Consider the following 12,198-nt stretch of genomic DNA (forward strand, 5'->3'; position numbering starts at 1 on the left):
GAATGTCATCATAAAGGGATTGGCTCATTATTTGTACCGATTTATTTATTTATTTTCTTATTATTGTTCAGTTAATATTAAATGTGAAATACTATTAATAATTAAAAGCCAACATTAGCACTCTTTAAAAAGTAAAACAATTAGAAAAAAATGGTAACACTTTAGAATAATAGTCCATTAGTTAATTAACATTAAGTATGAATAATCGTGTAAACAATTTATTAATTATAGTTCAACCTTTACTAATGCATTATTCAAATCTAAAATTGTGCCTGCTAACATTAGTTAATGCACAGTCAGTACATGAATAAGATGAATAAATATCATCATAAATGTATCTCTAGTTGTTTGTTCATGTTAGTAAATACATGAACTAACAGCGCATTATTTTAAAGTTCTACTAAAAAAATTAACAGATAAAGAAACTGATGACAAATTCCAAAAGCATGTCCAACCTTAGGCCATAGAAAACGTGAAACTACCGCTGACATTAATGAAAAAACACCCCAGTCATGACCTTCCGGGTATAATCTACCTTCATTATATAGTTAACTCTTGCTTTAATGGTTGTAATTGTGTTCACGTGTTTACCCAAGAGCTATTATACTGATTACTAATAGAAACCTGTAACAAAAATAAATCAAACTAAAAAAGAAAAAAAAAGTTTATTGTTGAAGATTGAAAATTACAATATTTAAAAACAGAAATAAAGTGGTTAGAAGCTATAACAGGTCACAGTTTTTAATACACACTCTTATTTATGGAATGGTCATGTCTGCTTACAATCAAAGCCTATAAAAATATTTCAATTACTGAACTAATAAACTAGAGATGATTAAAATGTGTCACAAGCCTATAGATAATCAACTCGTCTATCGGTTGTAAAGTTTAAATGTTTACAGAAGTCAAGGAAAATCCCTTAATTAGTTTAATTCTCTTTGATCGTGATAATAAATAGATCCCTGAAAGTGAAATGACTTCTATATGTTGATATAATAACCCTAAAAAAGTGACAAATAAGGTAACAGCCAACTTAAACGTTAGTGCAAGATTAAAACAGTGTAGAAATTTGAGCAACAGTGAAACAACCTCTCAGTTACGCACACTTTTTAAAGTAAATATTACTCATTTGGAGCCTATTTGCCGGAAAATGTACTCCAATTGAACTTAAACTGTTGCTGATTTAAAGTGAGCTGAAGGTTGGAGTGTTTTGTACCAGACAGTGAAAGGTTTTAAATTTCTTCGGGTAGTTTCTCATAAGACACGGGCTCCTCTGTTGGCAGCAACTCCTCCTTATCATCCAGAATCCTGAAGTGTGGGTGGGAGTTTCTGCGAACTACGATCAGGATCAGACCCACCAGCAGCAGGGCAGACATGATGGCCAGAGTGGCCACTAGGAAGAATGCTGAGAACAAAAATATTATAGATATTAGGTTTTGCAGGTTGTATCAGCAATTTTAATATAGAACTGATCTCTGCATTAAAAAGTATTCATAATTAAAGCATATGTAATGAATGTATAAAATATAAAAGTTTACACACTAAAAATGCTGGGTTCCAAAAATTCCTTCTTGTCCAAACTCCCAACACAAATCGATTAAGTTAGTAGATTGAACAAATAAATTCCCCATAAAAAATTTGATTCAGTGCATTTTAAGTAAGTAGTTTGAACAAGCAGCAAAAATAATGATTGCATCAACACATATCTGTATTGTATTTATATATTTTTCTCCCTTAAAAACTAAATAATAGATTTGGTATTATAATAATATTGTTACAACAACAATAATAATAATAATAATAATAATATTAATATTTTAACCAAATAATAATATTTTTCTCCCTTAAAACTATAAATAATAGATTTGTATTAATATTAATAATAATAATATTGTTTCAACTAAAATATTAACTTTAACCAAGTATTAACATTTTTCTCCCTTAAAAAACTATAAATAATAATTTAGAAATTATAAGAATATTGTTAAAACTACAATCATTTTAACCAACTATTAATATTTTTCTGCCTTTAAACTATAAATAATAAATTAGGAATCATAACATTGTTACAACCACAATAATAATTAACCAATTACTAAAAATGTTAACTATTATATTTTTCTCCATTAAAAGACTATAAATAATAGATACAAAATTATAATAATATTGTTACAATAATAATAATAATATTAAACAAATATTAATATTTTTTTCTCTTAAAACTATAAATAATATATTAGTAATTATAATAACAACAATTTAACCAATTATTAAAAAACAATATTAGCTGATTAATAACTACAAATGAATATTGATTTGTAAATCCTTAATGTTACATTTATGCTTTTGATGACAAAACTAAAAGATTTTATACCAAAAAACAGCTGTGCTGCTTAATATTTAATGGAAACTGTGAACCTTTCTTATTTATTCATTTTAATATAAATATTTTGTAACAATATAAATGTATTAACTGTCAATTTACATACATTTAAATAAATTTTAATTTAAGGACAACACTTTTTTTTTTAAATTAACAGAAGAACCGAGAGATGACTTAAAAATGTACTTTCTCTGGTTTGACAATTCATTTAGTTATGTATTTGTTTTATGTATTTGTTTTCTTTAAACTACAGATGACACGTCTTCTGGATGGATGGATGCATATATTATATTATATTATATTATATTATATTATATTATATTATATTATATTATATTATATTATATTATATTATATTATATTATATTATATTATATTATATTATATTATATTATATTATATTATAGCCTTACCTGGAGTCCAGCGCCTATGTTTCTCATGTCCATGTTCATCAAAACGACCTAAATTATAAATAAATAAATAAATAAATAAGCAAATCAAAGGTACTTATATACATCAGAAGCAGATTTCCTCCTACCGTCTGTGATGGAGCAAGCAGACATGCACTCTTCCTCACTGCCGTAGCGGTTCAGGTTTCCCCTGCAGCCTCCATAGATGAAAGGCTGACAGGACTGACTGCTGGCCTCAAAGAAAAACATACGGAAGGATGCACGGCAAGGCCCAGAGTCGGACGGCACAGCACATTTTTCTGTAGAGTTAAAGAAAAATGAAAATGGAGTTAAAGATCAGGCCTTTTCTATCAGAGCATGCTGCTTAATCGCTTGTCCAAGCTGTTGTTCAGTCCAGGTTGGACTCAACATTAAGCCTCTACAGAGCTGATCCAGAGCAGAAGAATGCTCATTAATGACCCGAAGACAGCAGGTGTTGCACCTTTGTTCATTCTTTTATACGGACCGTCACTCACATCAAATTCAAGGTGCTGTCATTTGCCTACAAAAAAGCAAGCAAGCCTCTACTTGAATTTCCTACTTCGTGCTTATTGGCTCAGCAAATCTTTCTGTAAATTAATTCCACTTAATGTGGAGGCAAATTGAGGCATAAAATCACTTACAAAGTGATGACATTGACATTGATCAACTAGACTTTCACTTTTAATGTTTCAAGCATGTGGAATGACTTGCCAAACTCTACAAGAGCTGCTGAGTATTTTAATATTGTCAAGAAATGGTTAAAGACCAATAAACACAACCTGACACTGCCTATCCAAGTTTTAGGAACAACATATAATAACTTGACTTCTAGTTGATCATTTGGTATCAGAAGTGACTTATATGAAAGACAAAGGCCTCTAGATTACGCTTATTTTACCAAAATAAAATGATCATGCCTTCATTTGTTATTATTTAATGTTTAACTTTGCTTGTCACTCAACAGAAATAATGTACAGTATAGAATATAAAGTCATGATGCAGTGGAAAAAGAATTAATAGTGTGTATGACTCCCATGAGCTTGGAGGACTGCATCCATACATCTCTGCAATGACAAATAACTTATCAATAATGTCATATGAACGCAAAGAAAGCGTTCTTCCAGTTCATCAAGATTCTTTGGATTCATCTTCAATGCCTTCATCTTACCCCAGACATGCTCAATAATGTTCATATCTGGTGACTGGGCTGGCCAATCCTGGAGCACCTGGACCATCTTTGCTTTCAGAAACTTTGATGTGGAGGCTGAAGTATGAGAAGAACCGCTATCTTACTTGCCCTGTCCTGTGGTTTGTAATGTAATGGGCAGCACAAATGTCTTAATAACTCAGGTTGTTGATGTTGGTATCCACTCTGCAGATCTCTTGCACGACACCATACTGAATGTAACTCCAAACCATGATCTTTCCTTCATCAAACTTGACTGATTTCTGTAAGAATATTGGATCCATGCGTGTTCCAAAAGGCCTCCTGCAGTATTTGTGATGATTGGGATGCAGATGATTCATCAGAAAAATCGACCTTCTGACAATTTTCCAATTGATCAAGAAATCAAGTTATTATTTGTTCTTACAACTGGGATTGACGACAAGACTTTTCTCAGGTAGTGTATTTTGCATTGGATCCATCAGCATGAACATTTCATCTTCTCTTATATTCTATTCTAGTCATTTGATTGTCCTTTATTTATACTTTGTTTTATATATATATATATATATATATATATATATATATATATATATATATATATATATATATATATATATATATATATATTCTGTATCTATTAGTTTGTTTCTTACATGTTAACTTTAAAAAAACACCTATTCTAAATCTATTTGTACTTTATTAAAAAAAAAAAGATCAATTGTATTTTAAACCTATCATTTTGATTGCTCTAACTTCCGTTTTTTTGTTGTTGTTTACAAAAATGTATGTTTTACTCCATTCCAAATATGTCTGTTTGTTTGTTGTGATGGATGTGAATTTGATTAGAACAAGAAAAAAAAAAAAAGTGTTAAACTAAATAATTGTTAATTAACATTGATGCTAATGGAAAATGTTTTTGGTAGGAAATGAAAGGGACAGTTCACCCAAAAATGAAAATGTACTCACTGGTAAAATACCCTCAGGTGGTTCCAAACCTTAATGTGTTTCTTTATTCTAGTGAACACAAATGAAGAAAGCCAAAAACCAGCAACCATTGGCATCCATAAGAAATATGAATACTATGGAAGTCAATGGTTACTAGTTTCCAACATTACTTCAGATTATCTCTCTCATAGAAAAGTCAAACAGGTTTTGTAATAAGTGAAGAGTGAGTAAATGATGACCGAAGTTTCAGTTTTGGGTGAACCATCACTTTAAATATGAAAGACATTTGGATAATGTGACAGGATGATTGACAAGGCACTAAGCCACTTTTTGCCTTACCATCAAAGCTGTGGGCACTTTTTGGAATGGCGGGAACGACAGGGCCCTCCTGTTCTTTGGGAATGACCTTCACTGGGATGTAAACACACAGAGTTAGAAATTAGATTTTGGTGATGGGGAAAATGAACCATCACACAGAATACTACCTGTGCAGGCTGTCATGCATGACTCCTCAGTTTCATAATTGTTCTTGTTGCCACCGCAGCCTCCATAGATGAACTGTTGACAGACTCCATTGTTGTAGTAAAATCGCTTAATGGAGGCTCTGCAGAGTCCGGTCTCTGCAGGAGACTGGCACTTCTCTGAAAGACATTAGAGTCAATGGTGTTTAACAGTACTCTACGTAAAGATGTGGAAAAATAAAACCACGAACAACTCGTTTTATTTTAAATACTCTAAAAATACTGATGAAATACCTTGGAAGTCCTCTGATGTCATTTCAGTAACAGCCTTGGGATCAACATCTGAAAAGAAGGATACAATATTTAAAAGTGGACAATTTAAATACTACAAAAGTAATGATATAAACAAAACGAGCAACTTCTTTTATGTAATATTTCAGCATTATAAAGAAATTATCAATTTTTTTAATTAATGTGTCCTCGTGTTCTTATTTAACTGCTAAACCATTTCAAATACAAACACTAATTTATACAGACCCCTTAATATAGCCAGCTGTAAATATGCATATATGCATTCTTATTCAGAAGAAACGCAGCTCGAGTTACAACAGCTTTGATTACTCATTCAATATAACAATGAAACATTTAAGATGTCGCTGCAACGATTCACAAATTACCCATAATTATTATTGCACTCAGGTTTTTTTAATATATTAAAACCTATACAGCATTATAGTTCAGACGTGAATGTGAATGTGTGCTTTCAAATGTTATTTGTTTCATAAATTCTAGATAAATTTGAGTTGTTTTTAGTCTTTGGTGAATTATGTTTGTGAAAACATTGAAAAGGAGACTTCATACCCAAATCTGTGAATTTGCATGCTTAGTGAATGAGACCCATTATTTTGTTTGGAATGGAGCACAGGCTGATTTCTGAACTCCCCTTTCAATTCATCAAAAAAATAATGAAATGGGTCTTTATTTGTTTATCATTAGTTTAACAACTGTTGAGAGCTCTGGCAGTGCAGACCATTTATAAAATGATAGGCCATTTAACCATCAGCCTTCATGTTTCTGAAATAATGTTTAAAGCATAATCACTCTTAACTTTAAGAACAGGTCTTATTGGGATATCTTGAATACAGTACAATACTACATTTACTTACCATTCTTGATTTCAGATCCAGACATCCGGCTGCGTTGAGAGACTGAATGAGCGTCCTCAACAGCACCTGGACATTAAAAATTATCTCTTTAAAATTCAACATACAGCCTTTATAAACTTCAATTATTTTTTGCTCACCAAAACTGAATTTATTTGATCATATTTGATTTAAAAGAATCAGTTCATGCAAAATTGATAATTCTGTTAATAATTACTGACACTTATGTCACTTCAATGCCCTGAAACCACTCTTTGAAATACAAATTAAGTTATTTTAGGTGAAATCCGAGTCCCAAAAAGTCCAGAAACATGACTTCAGTTGTTTAACTGTAACCATATGAAGATTTAAAAAAAAAAACACAAAAAACATAACTTTGTTCACTAATGTATTCTGCATCAGGTCTGAATGCATGTTATGCATGATGCATGTGCAATACGATGCTTGTGAGTTGCTCTGCAGATCTAATGACAAAATGTTATAGTTCCTATAGTATAGAAGCACTCTTGCAACCTCAGTTGCAAGAGAGAACACATTTGCGAACAGAGTTGTATTTTCAGTATTTTGTTTTGGCGCACAAAAGTGTTCTTGGAGCTTCGTATCACAGTTTATGCACTGAAGTCACATGAAATGTTTTGACCATTTTGGTTCCTTTTCTGGACGCCTCAGAACTGTTGTCATTTATGGGGGGTCAGAGAGCTGTCAGATTTAATCTAAAATATCTAAATTTGTGTTCTGAAGATGAAGTTCTGATTCGCATAATAATCGTGCTATAGGTCTCAGAGGATACAAACAACATGAGGGTGAGTAGTTAATAACAGAATTTTTATTTTGGGTGAACTAACCCTAAAAGAAACAGTTTTCCTATTGACAAAGTCATTTATTGAGATATAGCAAAGCTGATTTTTGTCTTCAGTCTCATCAGATCCTTCAGAAATCATTTGCTGTTAAAATGTTGAAATTATTGTTGATGATTAAAAAGTTGATAAGTACAGTGTTTTATTTGAAATAAAATATTTTGTAGCATTATAAATGTATTAATTCAATTTTAGGCACCCTCACTGAATAAACAATAATTTAAAAAACACTTACTGACCCAAATATTTGAAACAAAAATATTATTTAGTAACAAAAACAAACGTTTCCATGTTTTGTGTAAAAAAAAGAAAAAAATAGTAAGCAGTTTTCCTTTTCTTTTTTTTTTTTTTTTTTAAATCAGTTGCACAATTCATAACACACCCACACACATTACACATTGCATAACACAAAACAACCCAAAGTGTTGTAAATAAAATTCTTTGAATGATTTCCCGATGACAATAATATGATTTTGCCATAGTGTGTCTTTATTAAAAGCAGATGGCATCTTTTTCCATTTCAACATAATCTCAACTCATAAAAATGGTAACTTGGTGGATCACAAAGAGTCACTTAAATACAGCAGGCACAAAAAACAAAGACCCAGTGAATCATGAACTAAAGAAATTTAAAAAAGTCCTCCCTTTCCTCTTAGTCTTAGTGAATTCATGACTCACTCAAAAAAATACCTGTAAAAGAGGGAAGTAGTACCTGAAAAAAATATGACGACTAACAACTAATGTGTTTGTGCTGAAGACAAGTAATCCATCTGCAACAGAGGTCACCAAACCGGTTACTCAACAACCCAGAGTAAGCTGAAACCAGAGTCTTTTCGTAGAGATTCAGTATTTAAAAAAAACAAAACACACTGAAACTCACTGAATTTGTCACTTACCTCATTGAAATCCTATAGAAGTATCTAACCTAATCAACTTTGACTGAAGCAGTTTTGATTTCAGCCTATGAAATGAAGACAAGTCATATATGCTTTGCTCTGGGAATATGCTGAAAATGATTTAATACACAGGTCTCATGTCAAGTTACCTGGCTGAACTCTGCTATGAACTCTAAGTGGAAAGAAATCTACTTAACGCCACTCAAAATATAGCAGAACGTAAACCAGCAGACTGACCATACCGAGCACACAGCCAACCACAAACTACAATGTGGGCACTGGATTTGTGCCCACTTTCAATGGAGAAGGGCTGTAATAGAACTTGAATGGTTTTTTCCAAAGCTCATATTTTGGTCTCCTTGTCGAAAGCTGTTTTCATCACCACAGACATGTGGGATCATAGACTGATATGCTCTAAAAACTATTCCAAGTGCCTTTTTTTGTTGATTGTAATGGGATATATTAAATCCTGGGCCTCGCATACCAGCCTGTCAAGATTTAAACCCAAAATAGCCAATAAAACTTTATGTTTTTCTTTGGGAAGGCTAAATTTATCTGCATTTCCTTCTGGTGTCCAATTGCAAACATTGCATAGATGCAAATGTCAGCTGGCCCTGAATCCAGGATGTGTTATTGATTTGCATTCATTGAGCCACATTTCTTACATACCACACCATACGACTAGGCTGCCGACACATTGTTAGTAGCATAAATACTGGTGCTCTGAACAGTTTGTCCATTTATAATGGTTTCAGTGATAAAAATCAATATTAAACACATAAATGGAGCTTTTAGATCATATTTTCTAACCACAAATCTAATTACAAAACACTGAAGATTACTTTTATCTGCCATCCAATCATTTGATTTGACACTGTGCTTTACCAGACTAAGTAAACATGTAGACGTATCAGCAATGATTCCTAAACAATGATAAATGTGAAGGGAATGACGCAAATATGCATAAAGCAGGACATCCAAAATCAGAAGATAAGGTCATTATTGTTTTGCCTTTTTTGTAAGATCAACATATTACAAAGACTTCTCAAGGATCACGTGTTCATATGTATCACAATTAATTAAAGGAATAGTTCACTTAAATCCAAATGACCTCATTTACTCTCATTATATTTTAAAGCTTTATGATTTAGTTTGTTTCTTCTGTTGAACACAAAAGAAGATATTTTGAAGAATGCATTGGACTTCCATAGTATGAAAAAAATTGCCATGACAGCAATCAACATTCTTCAAAATATCTTCTTTTGTGTTTAACAGAAGAAAGAGACTAAATAGGTTTAGAAACTGAAGTAAATTATGATAATTTTCATTTATGTGTGAACTACGCCTTTAAACTTTAATAATATTTAACTTTTTTTACTGTATTATGATTAAATAAATGCAGATTTTGACTTTCACAAACATTAAATAAACTGTAACAGTGTATCCATTTTAAAGTAATGTAATGTAGTTTTTATTTAACGCCATGTCAGCAACCAAGGCTATTTTCATGGCAAGAACATTTCAATAATAACTATACAATTAAAAACAACAAACAAGTGAATACATAAATTAAATAAGATTTTTAGCGCTTACACATGATAAAAATTCTATTTTTTTTTTCTGTTCTCACTTTGCTAAAAACGTCCTTAATAGAGTTAATTTCATAAAAACATTGTTTTCTGGAATCAATAAAAGCAGGACAGTCCAGTCTATTTCAAAGTATCTACATCCCAATTTCATTTGCGATCATAAATCTAGTGACATCAGAGCATTGAAACACTTAAAGTCTGCATAAAACTCAATGTTAACATTTAGTAAAAATTATACTGATATTTACCCTTCACCCCAAGACAGGACGCCTCACATTCCGCCTGGGAGTTAAAGTTATTTTCATTCCCCCCACAGCCGCCATAGATAAAAGTCTTGCAGGTCTGATCTGTGATATCGTAGAAAAACCTTGGGAAGGCAGCACGGCAATTCCCAACCGCACTTGGGAAATGACAGTGATCTAATAATAAAAAAAGAAAAGGAATAATCATTAAATACTTCTAAGATCTGAACGCTTCCCTCTGGGTCATGATATTACTGCAGACCTCAGATCAGACAACACAATCTCATAGCAAATCCTATCAATTATATTTATTGGCAAGTTATTGGATTTTTTATTTATGTCTATAATTTATACATTAACTGATGGTCATGTTTAATTGTAAACCTTCATAATTTTTATTTAAAAAGCAGTACCTTTTGATGCAAACAAGATTGTATGAGTCAGACAAATTTGACAAAACGTTCAATATTTATGTTTTCCAGTGAGAATGAGTTCGATCAGACTGACTATGTTGTCACTTCTAACATATGTAACAAACATGTCTTTTTAGGCATTTTAAGACTTAACCTTCCCTCATGCAATTAAAAGAGTTTTGTTTACAGTACTGGGTTGTAAAACTTGAAGTACAGGTTGATCAGGTAAGTGGACAATAATGCTGAAGCACTACCTGGAAAAAGGGAAGGGTTTTAGACAGTATTTTCAGAGTTTTTGTTGAGGTTAGGTTTATTTATTTGCTAAATTGTAAACTTTATTATATATACACACATTTGTATTGTACAATTTCCTCACAAATAGGCATCAACCTCGTGTATACATGCTAAAATATTTCCATTTTATTAATGTTATATATTGTGTATGTATTGTAAAAGGCCAAACTATTTAAAGTGAACTAACAATACAATAAAAGTACAGTAAATTGATATGACTTGATATGTAACTTTTAATATGTCTCACAAAAAGCTGTGACATTCAGTTTTACAATATTCATATTTAACTAGAGAATCATCATGGAAACAGCTATTGTATGTGATGAGAAAACCATGAAATAAACAGAGTAGGAAGCCTAAAGGTCAATACACTTCTTTTAGATCTTATAATATGTTGAAATATTTAAAGTTTTCTTTATGACAAGATGCATTTTGCTAAAGTCAAATGGTGTAAAACATCCTTAAAAGGTAAACACGTTTTGTACGTTCATGAGAATTCATTTCTGTTTATGAAAGTAAAGAATTAATGTAAATAAAACTCTAAATAAACAGCTAAATAAACTTCTCCATAGAGAAAGCTCGTTTGCATATGGTACTTTTTCTGCCTAATCCAGGGTTACACTTTAATTCATAGACTAGGCTTTGACTATTTAAACCTATTTTAAATAACCAACAGGCAAACTAATAAAGTAAACAAGCTCAAATTAATATGTTAGGTTAAGAAAGACTTCATGACAATTTGTCTTTAACATTTTTGCTAGTTAAAGTAGTTTCCCCCGCTCTCATTTCTGGCTTTGTTTACCTGTGGTGTTCAGAGTCCGAACTTCCGCCTCATTTTTTTGCTCTTCTTCGGTGGTCTCCGCGATCTTGCGGTACACCTGGAACTGTGTGCTCTGGCTCAAAACACACACGTCTTCGCCGTCCTTCATACAGTTGACAAGGTAACATTCTAGCGGGCCGTCAGCTGGTCTCCCGATTAAGGCAAGCTGGCAGTCTTCCCTCTCACAGCAAGCCCACTGGCACTGCTCGGTGTCCGAGATCTCCGACAGGTTGGTCAGGTAAGGTGCGTTGTCATTAAAAGATTCCGGATCCAGACCCTGGTTGATTTCCGTGTCTGGGTCCCAAATACACGCGTTCAGAACCGACGAACAACATAGAAAACCGAAGATGGAGGCTGTAAACCACACCTGAGCCATTCTTTACTTCCCTTTTACCTGTCCCAGCAGCTGTGTTCGTGTAGGACCGACTGTTCGCGACTGGAATAGGAAGTTGAACGAACTCTATAATGACCACACCTGTTAAAACGAACCCGGATGACGTCCGTGTATATTACGAACACTGCAGGTGAGCGTCCTG

At 32.4% G+C, this 12,198-nt stretch overlaps 1 protein-coding gene across 1 annotated transcript; it reads right to left on the bottom strand.

The window, feature by feature from the left end:
- Positions 1-646: 646 nt before the first annotated feature.
- Positions 647-12,198, bottom strand: spint2 (serine peptidase inhibitor, Kunitz type, 2). Its single transcript, XM_056473706.1, has 9 exons — positions 11,645-12,198; positions 10,142-10,312; positions 6,555-6,620; positions 5,683-5,730; positions 5,413-5,568; positions 5,267-5,338; positions 2,922-3,092; positions 2,797-2,844; positions 647-1,405 (listed from the first exon to the last, which is right to left on the bottom strand). The coding sequence occupies exons 1-9, from the start codon at positions 12,036-12,038 to the stop codon at positions 1,233-1,235; spliced, it is 1,299 nt and encodes a 432-aa protein (XP_056329681.1). The 5' UTR covers positions 12,039-12,198; the 3' UTR covers positions 647-1,232.

The sequence above is a fragment of the Danio aesculapii genome, chromosome 15, assembly GCF_903798145.1.
Source record: "Danio aesculapii chromosome 15, fDanAes4.1, whole genome shotgun sequence".
Lineage (NCBI taxonomy): Eukaryota > Metazoa > Chordata > Actinopteri > Cypriniformes > Danionidae > Danio > Danio aesculapii.

Coding starts and splice junctions, on each gene's coding strand:
- spint2 (XM_056473706.1), bottom strand. CDS start 12,038: ATGGCTCAGGTGTGGTTTACAGCCTCCATCTTCGGTTTTCTATGTTGT. Junction 5,569..5,682: donor GACATCAGAGGACTTCCAAG/GTATTTCATCAG, acceptor AATGTCTTTCAG/AGAAGTGCCAGTCTCCTGCA. Junction 5,339..5,412: donor ATGCATGACAGCCTGCACAG/GTAGTATTCTGT, acceptor TTTACATCCCAG/TGAAGGTCATTCCCAAAGAA.